The sequence below is a fragment of the Coffea eugenioides genome, chromosome 1 (genome assembly GCF_003713205.1).
Source record: "Coffea eugenioides isolate CCC68of chromosome 1, Ceug_1.0, whole genome shotgun sequence".
In the NCBI taxonomy this organism is placed as follows: Eukaryota; Viridiplantae; Streptophyta; class Magnoliopsida; order Gentianales; family Rubiaceae; genus Coffea; species Coffea eugenioides.
Genome location: NC_040035.1, coordinates 49056350 through 49079568, shown reverse-complemented (window position 1 = coordinate 49079568; position 23219 = coordinate 49056350). Strand labels below are relative to the sequence as shown.

General features: G+C 36.4%; 3 protein-coding genes across 4 annotated transcripts; 1 reads left to right on the top strand and 2 right to left on the bottom strand.

The window, feature by feature from the left end:
- The first annotated feature begins 5707 nt into the window (after positions 1 to 5707).
- Positions 5708 to 10051, top strand: LOC113761999 (oleoyl-acyl carrier protein thioesterase, chloroplastic). The gene is made up of 7 exons (XM_027305231.1): positions 5708 to 6378; positions 7297 to 7430; positions 7524 to 7637; positions 7913 to 8008; positions 8622 to 8709; positions 8783 to 8851; positions 9354 to 10051. The coding sequence occupies exons 1-7, from the start codon at positions 6028 to 6030 to the stop codon at positions 9624 to 9626; spliced, it is 1125 nt and encodes a 374-aa protein (XP_027161032.1). The 5' UTR covers positions 5708 to 6027; the 3' UTR covers positions 9627 to 10051.
- A 2653-nt stretch (positions 10052 to 12704) lies between these two features.
- Positions 12705 to 17363, bottom strand: LOC113761591 (E3 ubiquitin-protein ligase RNF4). Of its 2 annotated transcripts, none has more exons than XM_027304696.1 (6): positions 17198 to 17363; positions 15632 to 15919; positions 15426 to 15483; positions 14729 to 14847; positions 13573 to 13823; positions 12705 to 13023 (listed from the first exon to the last, which is right to left on the bottom strand). In XM_027304696.1, exons 2-5 carry the CDS (start codon positions 15869 to 15871, stop codon positions 13581 to 13583), a joined length of 660 nt encoding a protein of 219 aa, XP_027160497.1. In that variant the 5' UTR covers positions 15872 to 15919; positions 17198 to 17363; the 3' UTR covers positions 12705 to 13023; positions 13573 to 13580. The 2 variants fall into 2 exon arrangements, with proteins under 2 accessions (XP_027160497.1, XP_027160578.1); XM_027304777.1 differs by having other exon boundaries at positions 13573 to 13793.
- Positions 17364 to 19002: 1639 nt separating this feature from the next.
- On the bottom strand, positions 19003 to 21990 carry LOC113782021 (cell division control protein 45 homolog). The gene is made up of 2 exons (XM_027327937.1): positions 19822 to 21990; positions 19003 to 19052 (listed from the first exon to the last, which is right to left on the bottom strand). Exon 1 carries the CDS (start codon positions 21641 to 21643, stop codon positions 19847 to 19849), a length of 1797 nt encoding a protein of 598 aa, XP_027183738.1. The 5' UTR covers positions 21644 to 21990; the 3' UTR covers positions 19003 to 19052; positions 19822 to 19846.
- Between the last annotated feature and the right edge of the window lie 1229 nt (positions 21991 to 23219).

Here is a 23219-nt window from a genome sequence, read left to right as displayed (position 1 = left end):
CAAGATTCAGCAAAACATACTAGTTATCTCTTTTAGCATGATGTTTGCTATGATTTTTATAATTTTGAATAGAAATTTTTTTTGAATTTTTCCTTTATTTCTCTTTTACTAATATCTAACGATAAAGTAATTAAAGTACTAATTAACTATTAGTAACTAATAAATAAAAATAACTGTTAAAATTTTCTTTAATGATGAACGATGACTTGTATTTACAAAATAACATCAATTGATATATCTAATGAAAGAAGGATGGAAAAGAAAGGTAAAATTTGAAAATTTTTCTATTTAAAATCACGAGAATCATAGTAAATAACTAAACATCATATTAAAAGAGATGACTAGTTTGTTTTATTGAATCTTGTGATCATTAATGTAGTTTTGTTACTTGTTTGTGTTGTCTAATTTATTAAATGTGAACTTTTTGAGTGGTAAAATGTGTATATTAATTGTTTTTAATTTTTAATTATTTTTATTCAATTACTAATATAACTTATATACATACATAAGAGATATTTATGAAAACAAAGTTTCATCTCTCTTTTTAAAGTATTTTTTTAATATTAGTTTTTCTAACTGGACTAATTTTACTATAAAAAACTTAACCTCATGGGAGGTTTGTGTAATTTTATAAATTTTAACGGAGGTTAGTGAAATTGTTTGAAACCTCAGAGTGAGGTTTCTGAAATTATCCCATATTTCAGTGTCTGAGAGCAAGCTTCTAGGTCAACGAACGAGCTGCTCGTGATTACTCCTGGCCAGCTACCATTTTCCTCCTGTTTGAACGCATGACTATAGCTGTCCCTTTATTCCATTCACAAGCCAACCTAAAAATATATATATATTTTTTCTTTCACTTTGACTAGTCATTTTTAGCTATTAGCACCATATATATATGTAGTTATCTACATCAGAAACGACTCAGGAATTTCAAGAGTTGTCGTATCATAAGGTCCTTACTTAAATCGAATCTGTTATCTGTTTCAGTATCATCTATATCTTGATTACTCATATCAATGTCCTCATCTACATCTAAATTAGAAACAACTCAAGAATTGTTGTATCGTAAGGTTCTAAGCTCGATTCCCATGGCCATCGGTGGTATCTATACTTAAAGAGGAGCTAGCGATTTTCAAGTGAAGAAGGCGCGACAAAGATCAGATGGGCAAATCAATAATCCTAAAATTTTGGGAGGAAATTCGATTTAAAAGAGGATTGCCTGCAATTGAACATCCTGACATCTTCAGTCTTCACTTCACTGTGCTTGCAAGAGCACCGATCCTTGATCAATTCAACCACTGAACTCAACTGAACTGTTGTACCAGCTTCTCGCAACAATTACATGTGTCACTGCTCAAAAGTAAAGCCAATGTATTGTTGGGAGTAGACTCATCCCCGCTGCAGTTAATGCTAATTTTGGAAGCAGACTTGTCCCTCCCTGCTGCACCAAGTGAGTTGATAATGAAATAAATGCCCTTATTAATCCATGATTAGCGGATGCGGAAAACGTGGTGGTGGAGACTCTCTTATCTTCTCATACTTCATTTCGATTGAAAAAAAAAAAAAAATGAAGCGTGAGACACCATACGTTTTAGAAAACGAGTTTTAGGGTGTGAGCCATCTGGTTTTCTTCTGTCACACCACCATTGATCGCTGCTCTGTCCGTATCCTGATATTCGGATTCTCTTCTCCTCCTCCGTATTTAATTACTAAATCCTAGCGTTCTACGAATCTTCTTCGGTATTGGCTAGGTGTTGCCTTCATGCGCCAGCCAGCCCATGAGTTCCTAAAATTGGAGCAAAACAAAGCCAGAGAAGCTTGGCGTTAATCACAAGGGGAGTTTAATTTGACTTTGGTATTTTCGAAAATGATGGCCATCTTGTTTATACTTTTCCTTTTATTAGACCTTTCTCATCTTACGGGCCATCTTCTCTTATTATAACTTACTATCATTAATATTAGTGTCGTATTTTCTTGCTTCCTCCCAATTTTGTCGTCAAGTCAACGATTGAGGTTACGAAACATAAATGTGGTCGCTGGAGGAAAAGTTTGGGTAACTTCTAATAATGCTAAAACTGGACCACCGCTATAACCAAGCACGAAATAGGAACGTTAAGAATGTGAATCGCCATCTGCTGCAAAGATTTAAAATCATCCAGAATTAATGCAAAGAAAATAAGAAACACCAGTTATAGTTCAACTGCTTGAATGTGTAAGAGATCTGCTTCAAGTTATATATATATTGACTACTGCCTCATCACTGTCTTGCTCCAAATTTTAAAACAAAAATGAAAAGTCGAAGCATCATTGGTCGATTTGGGTCGCTAGCTCATGTAGCATGTATTTACCACCTTCGCAGGCAGGCCAGCATGGCTTGCAAAGTGTTTATCATCTGCATGATGCATGTGATGTGATTAAGATAAGGCTACCTGGGGTCGTAGATCAATTGCGGATCCGAGAATCTGATCATAATTTAGTATCTCAATTGAAGGTTATTAGAATTTTTTTCATTATCTGATTAGGATTCAAATCCTATGTTTGACAGTTGAAAATAAAACTGTGTTAGGAGGGATGAGTTCGAATTCTATGCTTGACAATCGGGGATGAAACGCCATTAAGAGGGGTGATAATATAAAATGCTTATGAGTTCTCTAGATGATCGTGTTTTAACATCTTATGCTATTATAGCCAGCGTAGATAGTTTTAGTGTAGGAAAAAAAAAACGATAGGAATAACCTGCAAAACCAACCGCGTAGTTGAGTAAATGAACCGGGGCTTCGAATCCTCCATCCTCAAAATAGTCTTTGTCCATTCTGTCCCTTATTTGTACAGTTATCACGTGTTTCTAACCCTTTGTTAGCCCAAACTCAAATAAATCGATAATAATCGATTTACAAATTTATTCAAAATCAATTAAAACAGATAATTCAAAACTTTTTTTTATTTTCTTTTTAACGAAAAAGAGTCTTGTTGATTTGGGGTAAAAAATAAAGAAGAGTTTTAGTTGATTTTTATATTTATGGTCAACAAGACTCTTTTTTGTAAAAAAGAAAATAAAAAAAGTTTTGAATTATCTGTTTTAATTTCGAGTAAACTTATTAATTAATTATTATCGATTTTATTTGAGTTTGGATTAACAAAAAATCAGAAACATGTGATAGTTGTACAGATAAGGAACATGTACTACTTTGGGGACAGAGGACATGAACTGGATATCTTTTACTACTTTTTTGTTACATCAAAGGAGTGGTTTAGGATTACTTCGCAGCACCATATGATATATGATCATTGCGAATTGACAAAAGTCAAGAGTTGGCGGCTGTTCACTATGCCAATCCACACGGTATTTTCTTTTAGATTTGGTATTTTCTGGACAGCGTTATTTATTTAGACTTTTGTCTTTTACAATCTGTACTACCATTTATTTAGACTTTGGCAGCCAAATATATAACAGTAAAAGACGAAATTAGTGGAGCACATAGCAATTTCTTTTTTTTTTTTTGTTTTGTTTCATTTAGTGTCTGAAAACAACAACAACAATAATAATAAAATAAAAAGAAGTGGGTCACCAGCAGGGGTGTCAATGGATCGGGTCCGGGTCGGAATTGAAAATTTCATATCCGAACCCGTTTATATGTAATAGACCCAGACCTGATTCGTATACTCGGCGAGTCTTGATTTTAAAATCCCGGAACCAGATCCGACGGATCCAGTTCAGATCGGATCCAAATTTAAATGTTTTATCGAAAATCAATTACAAATCCAATATCCAAACTTAAACAAATCAAATTATAAAGTTAAATCACAAATAACTCGCAATAGCCATTTCAAAACTAACCACAATTGATCTACAAAGTCATTACTAAATTGTTAATTTGATAAAAGAATGTATTTAGAAATATTTATATTTTATAATTATTAGTATATTGTTTGGACCTGAATCGGATACGGATTGAAATCCTATATTTCGTATTCGACCTCTTTTTTTGTTAGAGTAAACGGGTCCGGACCTGGGTATCGGAATTAATTTTCAATCCAAACTCGAAAAAAGTTTATCGAATTCGGGTCGGATCCGGATCTAGACCCGACCCGTTGACACCCCTCGTCACCTAAAAGCCAATTATCACAACTGAGTCGTTTATTTCAAAATTTGATTGAAAAAAGAAAAAAAGAAGTTAGTTTTAAAATGGAAGGTCCAATGCCACATCGGGTCAGATTAATCTAAACCATTGAATTGTATTGTACAATTGCTGGGGCGATTGGAATGAAAACCGATGATTGGCAGTGGGTTTGGCACACCTGTGTCTACGGGGTTAACATCCAAAGGTGCTCACAAGCCCAATGGGATGAGATTAACAACACGGGCGGCACCATCTTGTTTCCTTGCAAATTAGGGATCCCAAGCCTAGTCCAATTTTGCTTTGCCTTCGGATCCAACAATTCGTTTAGGCACAGACTTTCATCATGATTGGCAGTGGCAGTTGGCACAGGGTGATGCACTAGAAATTAACTCCCTTATAAATATTTTTAATGCATCACCAAGTCTTAACGTATTTGTGCGCTCAATAAGTAAATGAATGTAATTTTTACATAATAAATAATTTTTCCTCATGTTTAAAATATAATTTTCTTACTAGCAAACAAATGTTTTAAGATACGTTACTAGCAGACAAAAATTTAAATTTATTGCCCTAACAATAATGTTAATTTGTGATGCTAATGCCTTGCTCTATCTTCAATAACAACTCGAATGACTTGGTAAACTTTTCTTACGCCAGCTTCTTTCAGCCTTTAGGAGAACCACTCTATAGGTCGATGGGATGAGAATCCCACCTGCACTGAAAAAAAATTCAAAGGAGATGACAGAACATTCCTTTGATCTAGTGAAATTTTTATATCTATTAACTTCTTATACACAGTTTCTTTAGACTCTCTTTTCTATAAATTAGGATAGATTAGATTATAAAAATATTATCGTTATCGTAAAAAAAAAATAAAAAAAAAATCAGCCTTTAGGAGCGTTTTCTTGACTATTATCCAGAATTTCATTAAAAACCATTAACTAATATCCCGCATTTCATTACACTATTTTCATAGTATCCATTAACGCGAAACAAACTATTATGTCGAACTGAAATAAAATACCAACACCTTTTCTAAGGCCAACAACACCAACTTGAAATGAATTTAAAAAGAATAAAATTGATGAGCATATCTGGGAGCTGACAAAGATATTTCCAGAATCAGCTCTGAGTTGTTACTACATAATAGTAGGGTTTCTAGTTTAATAGTGGTGAGTGGTCTGACGCAGCAGATCCAATTTTGTATTTGTGCGTCCAGAGGGGCTGAATTTTGTATTTGTGGAGAGGGCCTGAATTCTTCAAGCAAACGTCAGATAATTCCAACTTCAGCAAAGTGCAAGTTGTTCGGCGATGCTTGACTACTACAGGGCTGCGCATGATCCATCAACTTTTCTTTCCATTCCCATCCAAACGAAGAAAGTTTTATTTATTTATTTATTTTGAAGGAAAAACGAAGAAAGTTTTAAAGACACCACCAAGTCCATATGCGTAATATCACCCAAGAACCCCCCACTTTTTTTTTTTTTTTTCGTTTTTTACCCAGGAACCCATCTCATTACAGATCGAGTTTTATTGCTCCTACCATACCATGCCATATTGTTGCATAGGTCTCATCGAAAATAACCACATTCTCCCTTCCCCACCGACCACACGGTCTCGATCGCACACCAGTAACTTCCAAAAACAGCAAAATATAACCAGAAGAAGTGAAGAACCCCAGCTGCTAGCAGTACCAGTAGTCAACAACGTTCCCCACAGCCTCTGTCGCACACCGATATCTTCCAAAAACAACAAAACATAACCAGAAGAACCCCAGATGCTAGCTAGTAGTAAATAACATCGCACGCAGGCTTCTGTGGCGTTCAGTCTCTGTGGGCAATCCACACACGCACACACAGGGAGCAAGAGGGATTTTGTTGTAATAAACAAGAAAAAGAAAGAAAAGATGTTGTCGATGGGGACATTTTGTGTATGCAATTCAATCACCGACCACAGCCATGCCGCTGCCCCGGGCCTAAGTGGTCAATGCCATCAAAGATTCTTCAATTTTACCAATCGGCGCAGAAATTTTGTCATCTCCTCTTCTGGGGCGGCCCAGAAAGGTCCGGTTCTGGCTGTCGCTACCGACGAGCCCAATGCCAAGCAAGCCGGATTCCAGCCCAGCCTGGCTGACCGCCTCAGGCTTGGGAGCTTAACCCAGGATGGCTTGTCTTACAAGGAGAAGTTCATTGTCAGGTGCTATGAGGTTGGAATTAACAAAACTGCCACCGTTGAAACCATTGCCAATCTCTTGCAGGTACTCTAATTTCACACTAACTTTTGGTACTATATACCAAAGATTGCAACTTTATGGGGCTTTACCTTTGAATTTGCCAATGCATGCATGCCTTCTATGGTTTTTGAATGATGAAATTGACAATCTTCTATTTTTGTTTTCTAATATATATGATTATCAAGCAGGTTTTATTTTTTCAGTTTTCAGAAATCGCTGTGTTGTTGTTGTTTCTCTGTCGAAATACTAGCAAGCTGTAAATTCATATGGGCTCTTATATAACTAGCATTTCTCTGTGTTTGCTTTGGGTTTTATGATAAAGTTTGGCAAAATTAGTGAACAAATTACAAGTTCAGGAATGGTTTGTCGCTGGAGTCTTCTTGACTCTGATCCTTGTTAATCTCTCGATTGACATTTTGCTGTTTTCTTTAGGAGGGGAGGGGGGGATGTCTTCAAATCTTGTTAGCATTGTTTGCTTTTTCTGATTGATTTGAGTGTGTATGATTCGAGTCATTGGAACCTTACACAAGGAGGGGAATGAACAATCAGTGGAGAATGAAGTAGAGTAGATTCATCTTTTTCTGTCCCTCTTGGTCAATAGGTTGGCTGGAACATTTGGTGGTTTGTCAGACAAGTTTGTTTCTTCCTACCCACTCTGTTCCCAAAGTTTTTTTCTTTTCCTACTGCCCCAACCATTGTAGCTTGTGTTGCTGGTTTATCTCTCCAGTTACATAATGAATTTGATAATTTTCTTTGTTTTGTTTGGATAATTTTTGTTTTGTTTTGTTTTGTTTTGTTTTGTTTGGATAATTTTCTTTCTTGAATATAGCAAGCCATGCATAATGAATTTGAGAACAGAAATGAAAGATGAGTGAGCTTTTCTCAGTTTTGCTGAAACTATGTTGCTTTGTTAAATTACACATTTAAAAATTTGTTGTGCAGGAAGTTGGATGCAACCATGCTCAGAGTCTTGGGTTTTCAACGGATGGATTTGCTACAACACATACTATGAGAAAACTGCACCTCATATGGGTGACTTCTCGCATGCATATTGAAATTTACAAGTATCCTGCTTGGTAGTAACCACACCACTGATTTTGCATTCATCAGTCAAAGCAATGGGCTTTTGCTCTTTTATATGTGTTTCATGTGGGGAGTCTCTGTGACAGGAGTGATGTAGTTGAAATTGAGACGTGGTGTCAAAGTGAAGGAAGAATTGGTACTAGACGTGATTGGATCCTTAAAGACTATGCCAATGGTGAAGTCATTGGAAGAGCCACCAGGTGAATTTTCATATTGACTGCAAGAGGCTAAGACCAGCGAGACGGTGTGCATCATGCACCTTAAATCAGATGTCTAATTAGCCCAACATTGTGAACCTGCTGATCTTTTTTGCATTGTCTAGGTTTTATTGTTTGGCTTTTTAAGAAATTCTCCATTCACAGTTTATAATCATGTTGTGAGATTTCCTACCATATATGTGGTTACATGGTATAAGCTCTGATCTTGTGTTTCAGACCTGTTACATAACTGGATTTGATTATGATTTCTATTGCAGCAAGTGGGTAATGATGAACCAAGACACAAGAAGGCTTCAGAAAGTGACTGATGATGTCCGTGATGAGTATTTAATCTACTGCCCAAAAGCACCTAGGTGGCTTCCTTGACCCTGATTACCTGTGTCATACTACTAAGTTATCATGTTCCCGAATCATTGCGTAACTGTGGAAGAACAAATTGCAATTATTACTGGAAATTGCAGAATAGTGTGAATTTGTTCTTCATTCTCTTGAAATGAGCATCTTCTGAATGTTCAAGAACCACTCAGTCCATTCGGTTCTTCTTTCGTGTTTCCAGTTAAATATGAATGTAACTCACCTGCTGTACAGTCCTGAGTGCCAAAGCATAGTTCTCTTTTATTCAACCATTTGGGCACTTTTATATATGCTATAAAGTAAGTTTTGAATAAACCATGAAAAAACACTAATTTTTAGTACACTAGAAAGACTGGCGGGGCATTGCCTCTTCTATGTAGTTACAGTAAAGGTAGTCCATTAGGAGCTGCATATTAAAATTAGCTTTCACAATATGGAGCCATTTCTTGTCGAACTCAACCAAATTCTTGTCTTATTTTGTAAAAGGTGGACATCTTTTAATTAATATAGATTATTTATCCAGATAACTCTGACGGAATTTTCGTCTGTTTTTTATAGCAGTGTAGATAAATGTTTCCTTATATGTGTCCTTGGATTCATTTTGCCCATTAGATTAGCATTTCCTGAGGAGAATAATGCCAGTTTGAAGAAAATTGCAAAACTGAAAGATCCTGCTCAATATTCCAAAATAGGACTGGTGGTGAGGATCTTATTCTAAATGATCATTTTTGAACATCTGCTCTCAAATATCTTACGTGCTTCTATGTTGGCAGCCCCGACGAGCTGATCTGGACATGAATCAGCATGTAAACAATGTAACCTACATTGGATGGGTTCTTGAGGTTAGTCTTCAACCATCACAATGCTGCAACTTCTGTACTGGAGCTATATTTGTTCAGGCACTTGCATGCTCTGGAATTCTTTGGATATTAGTTTCCTTATCCATCATTTCGAGTAGTCTAGCTAGAATGTCTATAAGTGTGATGAAAAGATCTGGTATTGGCACCACTTGTCAAAATTACTGGTTAGTGAGTGACCTATAAGCTTTGGCAAAAACTAGAAAGATATTCCTGTTGGTTTAGCACCTGGTTGAGTATTAAGTCAAGGCAATTAATGAGGTGTGAGAGATTCCTGCCAGCACGAGAAACACTAAGCTCCTGAAAGCCTTCATCTTAGGTCGTTGATTATGTTTGGTAAATATGATACCATCGGTTGTCTTTCCGATTCAGTAACAGATACTTTGTGATTGTTTATCCTAATGAATTCCTGCTTGCATCAGACTTAATTTTTGACTATCACTTCAAAGCACAACATTGATTTTGATGATCCTTACTTGTCTACCAGAGTATACCTCAAGAAGTCATTGACAATTATGAACTACAAACTATTACATTGGATTATCGGCGTGAGTGCCAACATGATGACATAGTCGATTCCCTCACCAGCCCTGAACTGGATGATGATGCTGCAATTCTTCAGACAACTAATGGGTCCCCTACTGCTAGTAGAGATACGGACAAGTGCTGCCAGTTTTTGCATTTATTAAGATTATCTGGTGATGGACTTGAAATCAATAGGGGTCGCACTGAGTGGAGAAAGAAACCTGCAAAAAGATGAAATCTGCATGTACTTCTGGTGGAGAAAGGCGAGCTTTTTGTTTGGTTGTGTTAAACACTAGTGCATCTCTTCTTCTTTTCCCTTTCTAATTCTTGACTTTTTCTTCTTCACAAGAGGGAAGGATTCTGTTTGAATTAGGCCCTCATTAGACAGTCAATTGTGTGTTTCCATCTTGTTTAATTCTGCATATGATAGATGAAGTAGCAGCATCGAAAGTGTTATTCATCACAACAAGGGATAGAGTTTGACCCTATGTTAGCTTAGCTTTCTTCAACCCAATGCATAGTCATGGACTCATCGCTGTTGAACTTTTGACTTGAATATACGTACTACGCTAGTGGAACGCAGGTCTCCGGCTGATGTATCGGTTGTTCATCATCGTCCATAGTGTACAATTCATCACAACATGTTGGATTGTTCTAAAATTTTATCCATGAATGATAACTGCTCTTCAGAGTTTGCAAGCTAGCAAATTTTGATCTCTATCTCATATTATTTATGCATCATTCACTTGATGATATCATATTGAAGAAGTTGGGCTGGTAACTGAATCCTACTAACCTCACATGCTTCATTTCTTAAAAGGGTTAAAAACAAAAAAGCCCTCTGTGATATACTTAATATACAGGAAAGTTCCTTGTGATTTTAAAACGTACAAAACGACACCTCATGTTTTGAACTAAATTGTAAAATTGACGAAATTCAATAAACTTAATGGAAATGATGGTCTCGGTGGTTAAATTTATCGGATTTCGTTAAGTTTTTCGTTATGTTTATCGGATTCCGTTAAGTTTATCGAATTTCGTCAGTTTTGCAATTTAATTCAAAACATGTGTACGTTTTGAAACCATGAAGAGTTTTTTTGTGCATTAGGTATATCACATGGGGTTTTTTTGTTTTTAACCCTTTCTTAAATCCAACATTCGTGATAGTAAGAGCGTTGCTTCATTTGACAGAAGTAATTAAACAGGTGAATGACGTTTCTTAAATCCAACTACTATCGAATGGAGATCGCAAAAATTTTTATCATTCGACAGGTAAGAAAGATACAAGCAATGGCGAAAGTTCTGTTGCGAACGTTTTTCCCTTGCTTGGGCCATATTTGTTAAGAGTATCATGATGTCCATTCAGCAATACATTTCAAATTTTGAGTTACCTACGAATTACTGCTGTTCTGAGTTCTCAAGCCAGCAATTTTTATCTTATATAGCGTTGCACCATTTCCTGCTTCATTTCTAAATTCTAACATTGCTAAAGCTTTCAGGATCAGACGATCATTGCATCAGACTTGGCAGAAGTGGTTAAATTGGAGAGTAAAGTTGAAGCAGCATGCGTTAAATACATATAATGAGAGTGATAAGCAAACTTATGCTTTATGCTTGTAGTTGTACCATCTAAACAACCTACTTAAACATTTCCCAGAAAAACAGAGGATAAGCTATTAGCATTTTAACGCGACATGTCATATGGAACCTGGCTAGTCCAATTTCCAGTAACAGTAAATCTCCATATCTTGACGCAAGGATAAGGAATTCCCGTGGCACTAGCACTTTTCCAAAATTTAAGTTCCCAAAACGTGGTAAAAGAGGAAATCAAGCCAGGACCTGACGATGACGAAGGAAAGGAGCCCGGACCTGGGACGGAAAAAAAAAGGACCTGATAAAGGGAAGAAGTCGGGACCTGACGACGGAAAAAAAAGAAGGAAAGCTCCGTAATTAAGGACCAAAATGCTTTTCCAGTGTGGTTTAAAGAACTTGGCATCTATGTGGGGAAAGATTATCTATTTTCTCATGTGTAGTTGTGAAAATAATCGGTAACACAGGGAAGGGGTTCAATCAATCTTCTAAAAGGGTAGCCTGGAAATTGGAGCAAACGGACCCGATCCTCGTAAATTTTCTAGTTCGAATCCCCAGATTCCCCACAAGGATGCTAAAAGCCTAGACCTGAAAAGAAAGATGGTCACCACAACCACCCGATAGCCTCGCAAAGATTCCGCGATCCAATCAATGCTAAGTGCTCGTGTAACCTATTCTTTTTTTTTTTTTTTTTGTCAGCAATGATGCATTTGTATAACCTACTCTATCCTAATCTAGGGGGAGGAGGAGCCTAAAAAGACTGTGGTAGAGAGCTAGTGGGTATACAGATCCAACTAGATCGAGGGAGTGCTATGGCACAACCCTTAAATTTTTTTTCGCTGCAGGTGAGATTTTAGCTTGTGTAACCCATTCAGCCAAGCGAAAGAAATATACGCACAAGCAAAGACTTCTTCTTTTGGCAGTTTTATCCAACGCATTCCGTATAGGGATGGCAACAGATGCGGATACCCACGGGGTCTATTGGGGCGGGAGCGAGGGGGAACTTTTCCCTCCCGTTTAGAAACAGGGCGGGGGTGGTGGTATACTCCCCCTGCCCCGCCACCCGTTTGAAAAAAAAAAAATATATATATATATGTGTGTGTGTGTGCATAATTACATATATAATGATATTATGAATTATACAACTAATTATGCTTATCTATTAATAAAAATTATTAATTATTTATACTAAATTTATTAATACATTTACATTAAATTCCTAATTATACTTAATACAATAACACTTTTTTTCTAAAAAAACACTAATAATTTAGTGATTGTATTTGCATCAAAAGTAAAAACTTGATTATTTTAGTTATATTTGTTTTATCATATTAAATTGTATTCAAATAACTTTTGTTAAATTATTTTTATAAATTTCAATTGTGAAATTACAATGAACAATAATTTAATAATATATTGATATTTTAGTACTTGATTATTTGCTCAAATTTAATTATAATAAAATTATATTATAAATTTTTTTAACCCCACGAATGCCCCGCAAGGAAAACGGGGGCGAGGCAAGAGAAATTAATAACCCTATCCTACCCCATTGCCACCCCTACTTCCGTATCAAGGAAAGAGCAAGAAGCTCAAATTTGCCCCAAAAAAAAACTGAAAATTGCAGTGGATTATCCGTTTCCCGTACATTTGTTATGGATGCGTTTTTGAGAGTAAATATCTGGTTTTTGTTCCAATTCTTCTCAATAAAACAGAGTAATAAGGGAGATGCGAGAGTATATTAGCATTTGCAATATTGAAGGAATAAGAACGAAGTCTTCATCAGCAATTGAAAAATCAATCAGAACTTCACTAAAATTACATATATCATATCCAAAACAAATATCTTGCCGGGTGTCACATAATGCAAGGAGGAACACCCAGAACAATAAACAGCCTAAGCCTTAGCCAACCTTGCAAATCCTTCAATTTTGTCCCGTCTTCCAAAAACCCACCTTTAAGGTATTTAATGCCTCATATCACCCGTGCTCTTTATCCAGGTCTCTCACGGTCAAACCGAACAGGCTTTGAACCAAGCCCTATTGAAAAACGAATATTCAAGTGAACAGTTTGAATGAATTAAAACAATGCTCATACAGTATACTGTACAAAATGAAAACCTTTATAACAACATATCAAATGGGACATCTGTCACATATAAGATGAGAGTCCAGATAAAAACCAGCATGTGAACAAGGATTGCAGAGACAAAAAATGAACAGATAAGGGCGTTTTTAGAAGAGAAACACCAAAACAAAGCTTTAACCAGCTCAGATAAGTGAATTATTCAAAACAAATTTCACTGGTTTTAATTCCAATCAGTAAATTTCACTGGTTGCACGAAGCAACCAACTAATGTATCAAGTCGTCATTATCATAGGAATCCAGCCCTATTGTCCTTTCAGATCCCAAAAGAAGAATTTAACACTTGCAGACTCTAAACGTTGGCTGCAAATATGTCTAATGTTACTTTTTCTCCATTGTAAACAGATGATTTAAGTTCAATTTCATGGTAACAGCCATTGATATTGTTACTTTCACGATAAGGCAGAAAACCTGCTTCATTCCAAGTAGGAAAAGAGGAAAACCTTGAGCATTAACTTGCAGCAGGAAGATAGACCCTGATAATGTCTTTCGTTGTGACTTTCCGCCTACATGTAGGGCATTTATTCTGAGCAGCTATGGCAGACTTGATGCATGCCTTACAGAAAATGTGACCACACTTGGTTGACATTTCCTCAACCAATGGACCCATGCAAACTGGACAATTGAAGGTAGGCTCCTTTGGTGGGGGCGGTGGTGGCAGTGGCTGCGACACCACAGAATTCACATTATCTCTCTGCAGTTCCGAGAAAATAATCAAACTGGGAAAAATCACTTCATATGGTGATCCAACTAAGAAAACTAAATCAGATTACAAAGTGGATGAATACAGAGAAAATAATCAAACTTGGAAAAAATGCTTCATACAGTAATCCAACTAAGAAGGCTAAATCAGATTATGAAAGTGGATGAATTTAGAACAAAATGTTATCAGCTTTACAAACAAAATGATCAAGTTCAAGAAACTTCATAAATCAAGAGCTACAAACCCATCATTCAAGAAACTTCATAAGGCACAATTATGATATACATGCAGAACTAAGTCAGAATAGTTAGCATCTTTTCTTCTAATTTTCTGGGGAGTAAGGAAAAACCAAACAAACACAAAATTTAGTTCCGTAAAAACATCCATAATCAGATGACCATAAGAGGAGATACAACAAATTCAAATAAAAATTAAGATCTAAGAGTTAGTCTTGTCTCTGGTATTATCATTACCATAATTATCAAGGTTTTCTAGAATAGAATGATGATATCAGTCAGACCCCTTAATCACTCAGGTATTTAGTAAGAGAAATGATGTCCATAATTGGAACACTGCCAGCATGCACGTTAAATATAACTCAAGATTTACATAATTTAACTGTAACACCTGAGAAGAAAAAGAAATGAGGCAACCTAATTATAGAAAAAACCTTCACCAGGGAGAAAAGGAACCAGGTAAAAGTAAAATGATCTATACTGTCAAAAAGGTGAAACTAAAATGCTCTATCTTGAACCGTGAAACATAAAAATGCAATCTTCAACCAGGACATAAATTCATCAAGTTAACATTAACTCAAATCAAAATAGCAATTTTCTAATCAACACTCAAAGTGTGGTGCAGAATAGATTAAAGCAGCCATAGAACCATAGTATTACCCCAGAGTTGCTTGCACCTTCCAGGTTAATGTAAAGGTCGCAGTTTATAAATGTTTGGTTTGCAGAGACTCTTCTGTGCTTGTTTCGACCATTTTGAGTCCCTCTAGATGATCGTTCGTCTGCAATTGTTGCAAATAAAGTCACAGCATTAATCCCCCCCCAAAAAAAATAGAAACAGGGTAAACTAAAAATTTTATATGACTAATTTCTTTTCCTTAATTGTCATATAGCAAATGTCCAATAATTCATTGAAGGGTGAAAAAGAAGATGTCATAGAAATTCACCCAAAGAAAACAAATGATTCAAAACAATACTTTTAGGTAATCATTGTCTGTACTGGCTGTTGCCATTCATTTACCAGTAGAAATATTTTTAAGTAAAGAGTATCAACTGTGATAGCTAGCAAAGAAAGGACATCTCTATAAAAATAGCCAAATGGCATATAGCATGTTAAGCGAGTAAATCAGAGCAACTAAATAACTACATCTGTCTTTAGAGGCACATGACCTCATGGACACAATCAAAAGATAAACTTGACAATGATTTTAAAAAAAAATGTTTCGGGTGGCCCTGTAAATAAAGAACTTGAGTCAATCTCAAAGTACAACAAAGCACTCAAACCCACAAATTAAGCACATGTCTCAAGATGGCAAAACTCAAACTAATGTCTGTGAACAAAGGGAAATGGAAGAAGTACCAGAGTCTACATCAACGACGATCACCCGCCCATGATTCCTCCTAGAATTGTTTTTAGCCTGAGGTAAACGAAGACAATCTTTAACACTATTAATCATGATGCCAGAATGCCATAACAAAGACAAAAATAAATCTCCAAGAGACGTGCTAAATCAAAACAAAAACGCAAAGGGGAAGAGTAGATGAAACAAAGAAGGAAATCCATACCTCTGCAAACGCCCTAGGCGAGGATATCATCACATCATCATCAATTGCCTCAAGATCAATTGGGCAAGGTGGGATAGGACCAGCTCCCCAGCTAGTTTCATAGTCTTGAGACTGAGAATGAGCTGAAGGTCCCACTTGGTCACGGTTATCACTTGGTGGCACTGCATTTAGATCAACATTTAATCCTGTTTTCCGCCTTCGTTGAGACCTTGAATATGTCCTATGTCCCTGGGTGCTCATCACAAATTTGAGTATGGCCTGACAGGATAAGGCACTCCGAAATTCTTACTGCGAAAACAAATCAAATTGCACAATTAGAGCTTAGGATGAAAAAAGGCGTCAACCATGTAGTAAGAACCAATTTCTAGATCAACCAAAACCCTCTTAACGTCAAGAATAAAAAGCAAAAACAATCAAACCCAGTCCTTCACAGTAAGAACCAATTTTGAACTTTTGAATCTAGCACGAAGGTTAGACAGCTTACAAGAGATGACAACTACAGGGCAATAAGAAGTTTTTTCCTTTCGATAATCTTATGACCTGATTAAGTATCCAAAAGCTAGAAGCGTCAAGCATCGCCAGACATTCAGTCGTTAGACAGTCTTACTAGAAACTAATACTACGATTTAACTAAACACGACAGATGTAGGCAAAAAGATTCAGAAATAATCAGGTATGGTCAACAGGACAAACAGTGGTGATGTTCTCAATGAAACAAAGCTATGTAATAAAGACCATAATCGTCTGATACAAGCAATCCTATGTGAACCACCAGAATGATACAACAAAATAGCGAATGTCTACTAAAGCTTGCTGGCACAAGACTTAAAAATCGGCTCAAGTGGGAAAAGTCGGTATCTTTAAATGACAACCACAACCTAAAGCAGAAAACTGCCACCAAAACCATGAGTTGAGAGAAAAGTAGCCATTCTACAAGCAAAATCTGAGGAAAGTCTTTACAATGTAAACAGGAGAAAAAAGTTTGGATGAATAAGTTTGCTAGCAGTTTGCTTTTCTTAAAAAAAAAAAAAAGAAAGAAAGAAAGGAAAAAAAGAGAGGAAAAAACTTTTTTTTTTTACGCAGCAAAAGTGTCTAAAATTTTTCTTACAAGCTCATACCTCAATTCTGAAATGTGAAAAAAATGAAGAGTAACCGTCCTCTTCACATTTAATCATCTAATTAAAATAAAGTTACAAAAGATTGGATCAGTATTCAAAATCATCGTCAAAAGTCTTTTTTTTTTTTACAAAATATGGTGATCGGTTAATAGAGCATATTTACTTAAAAAAAAGGAATAAAATTAAATCACTGCTACAAGAACATTTATGTAAAAAGGCCCCAAAAAATATATAGCTACTAATCAGAAAAACCACTACTTCCTTCAAAAAAAAAAAAAACAAAAACAAAAACACTCGACGATAATGATTTTTTAACAAAAAATTAAACTTAAAACAGCAGATGCCTCGATCATGAACCGACCCAGAAATCGACTTGGAAAACGAAAGAAATTAGATACAAAATTTATGTGAAAAAACGAAATAAGGGGAGAGGATGGGGATTAGAAACCTGATATGTAGAGGTGGATGGGCGATTGACACTTGGTCTTCTCCGCCTCTCTGGCTAGGGCTTTTAAATAGAGAAGGGGAAGGAAGGGGAAGCGTTCCAGTACTGGTATTAGTATTTTTAGAGAGAGAGAATTGTGTGACTAAAAGGAAACAGCAGGATGGGGGATGGGGCGGACTGTCAAGTTCCAGTTTTTGACCAGAGAGATTGGGAGAAACGGATGCGGGTAAGCAAAATCGGTGTTTAGTATTAGGGTCGGGGCCGATGTTGGATCCGAAGTCAGTTGGAGCTAGACAAGGTGACACGTCGCCTTCTAAGAAAGGAGAAAGAAACAAAAAGGCGACACACGGTCCAATTTTATGATTGTTTCCCCCCACTGCTTCCGTTACCGCGCTTCGCTGTACTTTGCGTACTTGCCCGCGTCAACGTTGGTTCAAACCTATGGAGTTTCTTTCTTTTTTTTCCCCCCCTTTTTGGAGCCTTTTTTCTTTTTTTTTTTGGGGTGATTAAGTCATGGAGTTCCTTTTTGCTTTGCTTACTGCACTTTTTTTCATCAAAATTCTTCGGACCTTTGGAATTAAAGGACAACATTGATGATTGAACATTTGAACCTGTATTGTTAAACTTTTCGAGCATTCACTTAGTTTTCTTCAAATTTACAAATTGATTTGCTTTTCTTTTAAAAATCGACAATTTTACATTTTAGAACTTTGAAACGACGTGGTGTGATTACAATTGCATTTTACTGCCATATATTTAGTTGTTTTATTCATAGTTATTTAATTCGATACAACAAAAAACTCGCCAGAGGGACCAAATCAATGAATCACTGATTAAACAAATAGATATTAAAATAATAATTATAAATATAAATTTTTATATACATAATAAAAAAGTAAACAAGTATGTATAAAAAATATTTAGTTATCAAATAAAAGCTAAGTAAAGTTTCATATACATTTAAATGAAAATTTGATGTACAAATATTATCAAAAGCATACATACACTTTGTTACAAAAATAAAGATTCAAATAGGTCAGACCAAGTTTGACCTAATTAACTCCTTATATGGTCAAATAATAGGGTCAACCCAACTCGATAATCAATTCATCTGACCGAACGATTCAACCACCAACTAATGATAAGTTGAGGGGCACTTTTGGTGTCAAATATTTTTTTCATCCTTGAAATACTTTTTTATTTTATTTTATTTTTTTTAAATTGAACTAATTTGTTACAAGAAAAATTAATTTTAAAAAAAATTAGTGATATTTTTAAAATCTCAAAACAAGATAATGAAACTGTTAAAAACCTCAAATGAGGTTCGAGATTTCTAAAAAAATCCCTTTATTTGCCGTAGGCTAGAATTCGTATCGTCAAACCGGGACCGAGGGAGCTGGAACTTGGTAGTTGTATAGATGGGTCAAAATGCATCCAACATTGAACTCACTTCTATGCTTTTGAATTTGCAATTATGTTGAACCCATTTCTACTAATTTTGTAAAACTCAATCTAACGGTCCATAATTATAACCTTTTACGTACGAGATTTTTCTTGGAATTTCCAACTTCATCTACCATATTTTGTGGCTTGGCAACCGAGTATAAGTTACCACACATTAAAATGAAGCCAAGTTTTTTACCAAATGAACATGAGATTTTAAAGAACCAAACTCAAATCAAGATTGATATTTGTTTGGTTCATCTTTTGACAATTACCAGAACATAATGATTTGCCCTGTTTGATATGCTCAGCGCCAGAAAAATCTACCTACCGGCTTTTATGTGATGGTGAATATCAAGTGCTGTTCATCCTCCGCCAGTCTGCCTCCGTAGTCCGTGTACAGCCCCTCACTATTCTGAGGTTCGCAAAATTATTAGTACCGTAGTATGTCAAGGCCGGGGATTGACCACAAAAAAAAAAAAAAAAAAGTACGTTAAGGCAGCGACAAACGGTTCCCAGAAGTTAGCAGAACACTTATGAGTGGAAACACTACTACTACTTTCGTTGATCAGACTGTGTCCATCGCAAGTTTCAGGGTAAAATGAGGGAGTCGCCCTTATTCATGAGGAAAAAAAGCCATATATGAAGTGATAACAGTAATATAAAAACCAAAGGGCCATGGAGCTACCAGATAGTTTGATTATACCAGGGAGCCACATCAGAAATTTTGTATCTTAAACAAAACGCATCAATAAAGCATAGCAATTAGCATCTTCCAGGTACTTGCTTCAATGTTGTTCCTAATCTCCTTCCATTCAGTTCCAGAAGAAAACCCAAAGACCATGCTACTGAACATTATAATGTAAACTATAGTAGTACTAACTATTAATTCCTGCCAGATGAAATTCGCAAGTAGAGACACAAAAATCCAGTACTCTACCTTCCAACGAGCTAGAAATCCCCAACAATTTATGGTTATTGGAACAATCCGAGTACAGTAAACATTTGGAATCGCATCACATACAATTGTAAAAGATAACACGAACAAAGTTGTCTTACAGTTACACAGTTCAATCAGAGTCATTTTTCTTATTTGTCCTGTCAATAAATTAGAATGAAATCGTGATCGTTGCTTTTATGCGAACAACAAACTCTAAAACAAACAAGATTACAGTTAAACTTACTGGGGAAAATTGTGAAGGTATGCCATCATAAAAGCTTCTCTGTCAACCTGATCATGAATGAATTCACAGCAATTGAATCCAAAACTATCCAAGATGATTCAAATAGTTCGTGAAAGTACTCAGCTCCTGTCTCCTCAGCCGCACTTCTAAATGCAATCCCAAATGCATTTCCCTGAACTGCACCGAGTCGCGGCTTCCCGCAAACCCCCACCATTAATACTTTATCCCGTTCTTGAGTATAACAAACACAGACTAACGGCTTCATCCTTGCTCCCTTTTCCCGTAAGGCATCCATCAGAAAATAACCAAATTTAGTTAAAGCCTGAGGGCGACATAACACCTTTGTATCTGCTGAATCTTCAAGCTTCACCCACCGAAATTTACTCCCACTTCTTATTGATCCTTTCTTGGTTATGGCTGAGCTACCTTGTCTAAGAATCGACCTTTGCACTGAGATAGCATGTTTCATCCCAATTTCGAGCTTATCAAGCTTGTTCAAGGACAATGCATCATAAGCAACCCCAAACTGTTTTGAAGCAGAGGAGCCATCGGATTCTACGGATGACTCTAACAGGGCGGTAACTCCATGCACTACATCTGCTGCAGAGACCCTTGAACTGTATCCGTGCAATAGTAAGAATCCTCTAAAATAAAAATCCGTGAGACCAAACTCTGGAAGATACTGCTCAAACATGTCCTTCATCCTTCTCTTGATCTCAACACTCATATACTGAAACTTTTGTTTGCACTCTTCCCGGGCAAACCCCATCCGAGCTAAAAGAAGCTGCATCTTCTTTATGCCATTGTCACTCCAAGTCTTTAACTTAGTTGCAATGTAAGATGAACACAACATCGAATCAAACAAGTTCCATTCTTGTAAGAGCATCAGCCTTGGCTCATCCTCGTATGAGATTCTTGAAGTGTCAGGTGCAGTGACCTTTGTTCCATCTTTGAGAGTAACTGAAGTAATAGTGTCCAAATTGCCTGAGCTATTAATATGCTGCTCAAGCTCCATTACCCCAGCGTGGTATCTCTCTTCTGTTAATCTCTCGTGAACAAACTGGTCAGTTAAAGCCACACAAGCCAACCAAAGCAACTCATTTGTGTTTTTCCTGAGAGAATGAGACAGTTCATACATCAAACAGCCAGATGGCTTCCCATGAAAGGTACCCATAAAGTAGTACTCTTTCTTCAACTTTCTGAAAAGCTTAACTGGGTCATTCTCACTTTCTTGAGAAACCTTCCTCCTCTTTCGAGTCCCTTGACTCTCACCACCATCTTCCTCCTCACCCTCACTGTCATTCTCATCCTCACTATCCGAATCGTCCTCAATCTCATCATCACTATTCAAATCACCGGCGTTAGCCAGCTCTGAAATGTCAAAATCATAAGCCAAATCAGCCTGGTGCTCATCATCCTTGGTGTAAAGCACCACAACACGATCATTCCTGTCGCTCAAATTATGCAAGTGGATGGGCCTGTGGCTATCCACCACAAAAACACAAGCCGAAGGACCAATTTGTAATACCCTCCTAAGATCTCTATGACAACCCCAATTAACTAACAAAATTGTAATGGGTTCCTCAGACAAGGCACACAAATTAGGTCCCGCATATTTATGAATTTCCTTAAAACTGGAAACTGGATAACAAGCATATCTAACGGAATCAGATTCAAGAACATGGCCAATTATCTTTAAAGCACAAAGCGAATCCACATCAGAAGTTGAAGGGAAAATTAGCAAAGGAGTGGACGAAGCTGAAGCTAAAGCCGATTTGCGCAACCGCAAGTAAAATGATTCTATACTTAGCTCTCTCACCATAATTCCTTAACTGAGCTATGCAAAAATAAGGAAAATCTAATCTTTTTCCAGTAAAAAACAATTCTGAGCTCATTACAGAATTATGTTCCGCATGGGCATTTATACAAGCACTTGGATGGGACCTTTAAATCTTATACAAATAGAAAATGAGAACTATTTGTGAACCCAATTTGCGGATCTATGGGAGAGGAAAGGAGAGATCGAAGTCAGATTCAGGGTTTTGTAGAAATACCTCGAAGGGGAGAATTAAGTTGAACCCGGAAGAGGATTGAAGCTGGAAAATCAATTATATGAGCCCACAGCACTTAAATTGTTGTCGTTCCGTTGAGATTTGTAATCTGAGGAGAAGAAAGTGATTTTGAGGAAAAGAGGATTTGAGCTTTGAATAATGAATACTTCTGCGAAATTTTGAAATTTTCAACGACCGCCAAATTTTGGCGGGTGAATCATTCGGCCTGAAACGGATCCATATTGATCTGACGAAATTAGCCTCCGTTTGAATAAGTATTTGAAGCCTGGCTCGCTTTATCAGGTCACGTCCCTGCAATTTGTAATCCGCAACCTTTAACTTATTTTGGTTTTGCACTTGCGTCCTCCTTTTCTTTTTCAAATTTAGCTGGGAGGTCAGTGGAAATTGTTTAAGCACACTGGAGTTACCTGTAAATCAATTGATCTTTTTGACATCGAATTGTAGGATGATACACCGCGATTTTCATTTTGGGCCAAAAATTATTAACTTGCATCATAAACACAATTTCGAAATATTTTCAAATCTTTTCAATTACATTTTTTTATTTCATATATACATTACATAAAAAAAAATGTTACAGTAATTATTTCAAAATTTGGATTCCACAGTCGAATTTAGATTAGTTATCATGCACTTAATGATAACAGTAATATACATACTATCAGTGTATAAAAGGATTCATACAATTTCTTAACCAAGTTGTCTGACTTTTTTTAAGTGCTTCCAATCCCAACTTTTAGCCCTAATAGAAGATCAACACTAAGTGTTTGGATAGCCATTATTGGGCCAAAAATTATTAGCTTGCATCACAAACACAATTTCGAAATATATTTTTATATTTTCAATTACTTTTTTTTATCTCATATATACATTACATCAAAAAAAAGTGTTACAGTAATTATTTCAAATAATCCCCTGTCAAAAAAGACATCAGTATGTGTGTCTTATACTAGACACTCATGCAGGAAGCCCAAGGTTTTATACTAGACAACAAAGAGTATTTGGGAGAAGAATTAGGAGGACAAATCCAATGAAGGCCTTTTTTAAATTGAAATGAAAAGCCTGGTATAACAATCCATGGACACAGGTGACAGGACAGCTTCCATAGCTTGGAATTGCTATCCTGCAATATGCATGGGGTCTTGCAGCTGTGCCAGTGTATACTATGCTTGCGATTTTAACCTTGTCTTGGTTCATACATTATTGTCTGTTACAGTTAGAAATGCTAATTTAAGAGTGCAACAAATCTCTAACTATCTTGCCCCTCCTGATTTGTGTTTGTGGAATTGGCTTGAACATTGGCTCTTGCGCAACAACCAGCAAAAA

Bases quoted from the DNA above. Each gene is read 5' to 3' on its own strand.
- LOC113761591 (XM_027304696.1), bottom strand. From the start codon at position 15,871: ATGAGCACCCAGGGACATAGGACATATTCAAGGTCTCAACGAAGGCGG. The intron at 14,848-15,425 runs GTACTTCTTCCA...CAACAATTGCAG, and splicing joins CGTCGTTGATGTAGACTCTG to ACGAACGATCATCTAGAGGG. The intron at 13,824-14,728 runs GTAATACTATGG...TCGGAACTGCAG, and splicing joins AAGGTGCAAGCAACTCTGGG to AGAGATAATGTGAATTCTGT.
- LOC113782021 (XM_027327937.1), bottom strand. From the start codon at position 21,643: ATGGTGAGAGAGCTAAGTATAGAATCATTTTACTTGCGGTTGCGCAAA.
- LOC113761999 (XM_027305231.1), top strand. From the start codon at position 6,028: ATGTTGTCGATGGGGACATTTTGTGTATGCAATTCAATCACCGACCAC. The intron at 8,009-8,621 runs GTGGCTTCCTTG...TTTGCCCATTAG, and splicing joins TACTGCCCAAAAGCACCTAG to ATTAGCATTTCCTGAGGAGA. The intron at 8,710-8,782 runs GTGAGGATCTTA...CTATGTTGGCAG, and splicing joins ATTCCAAAATAGGACTGGTG to CCCCGACGAGCTGATCTGGA.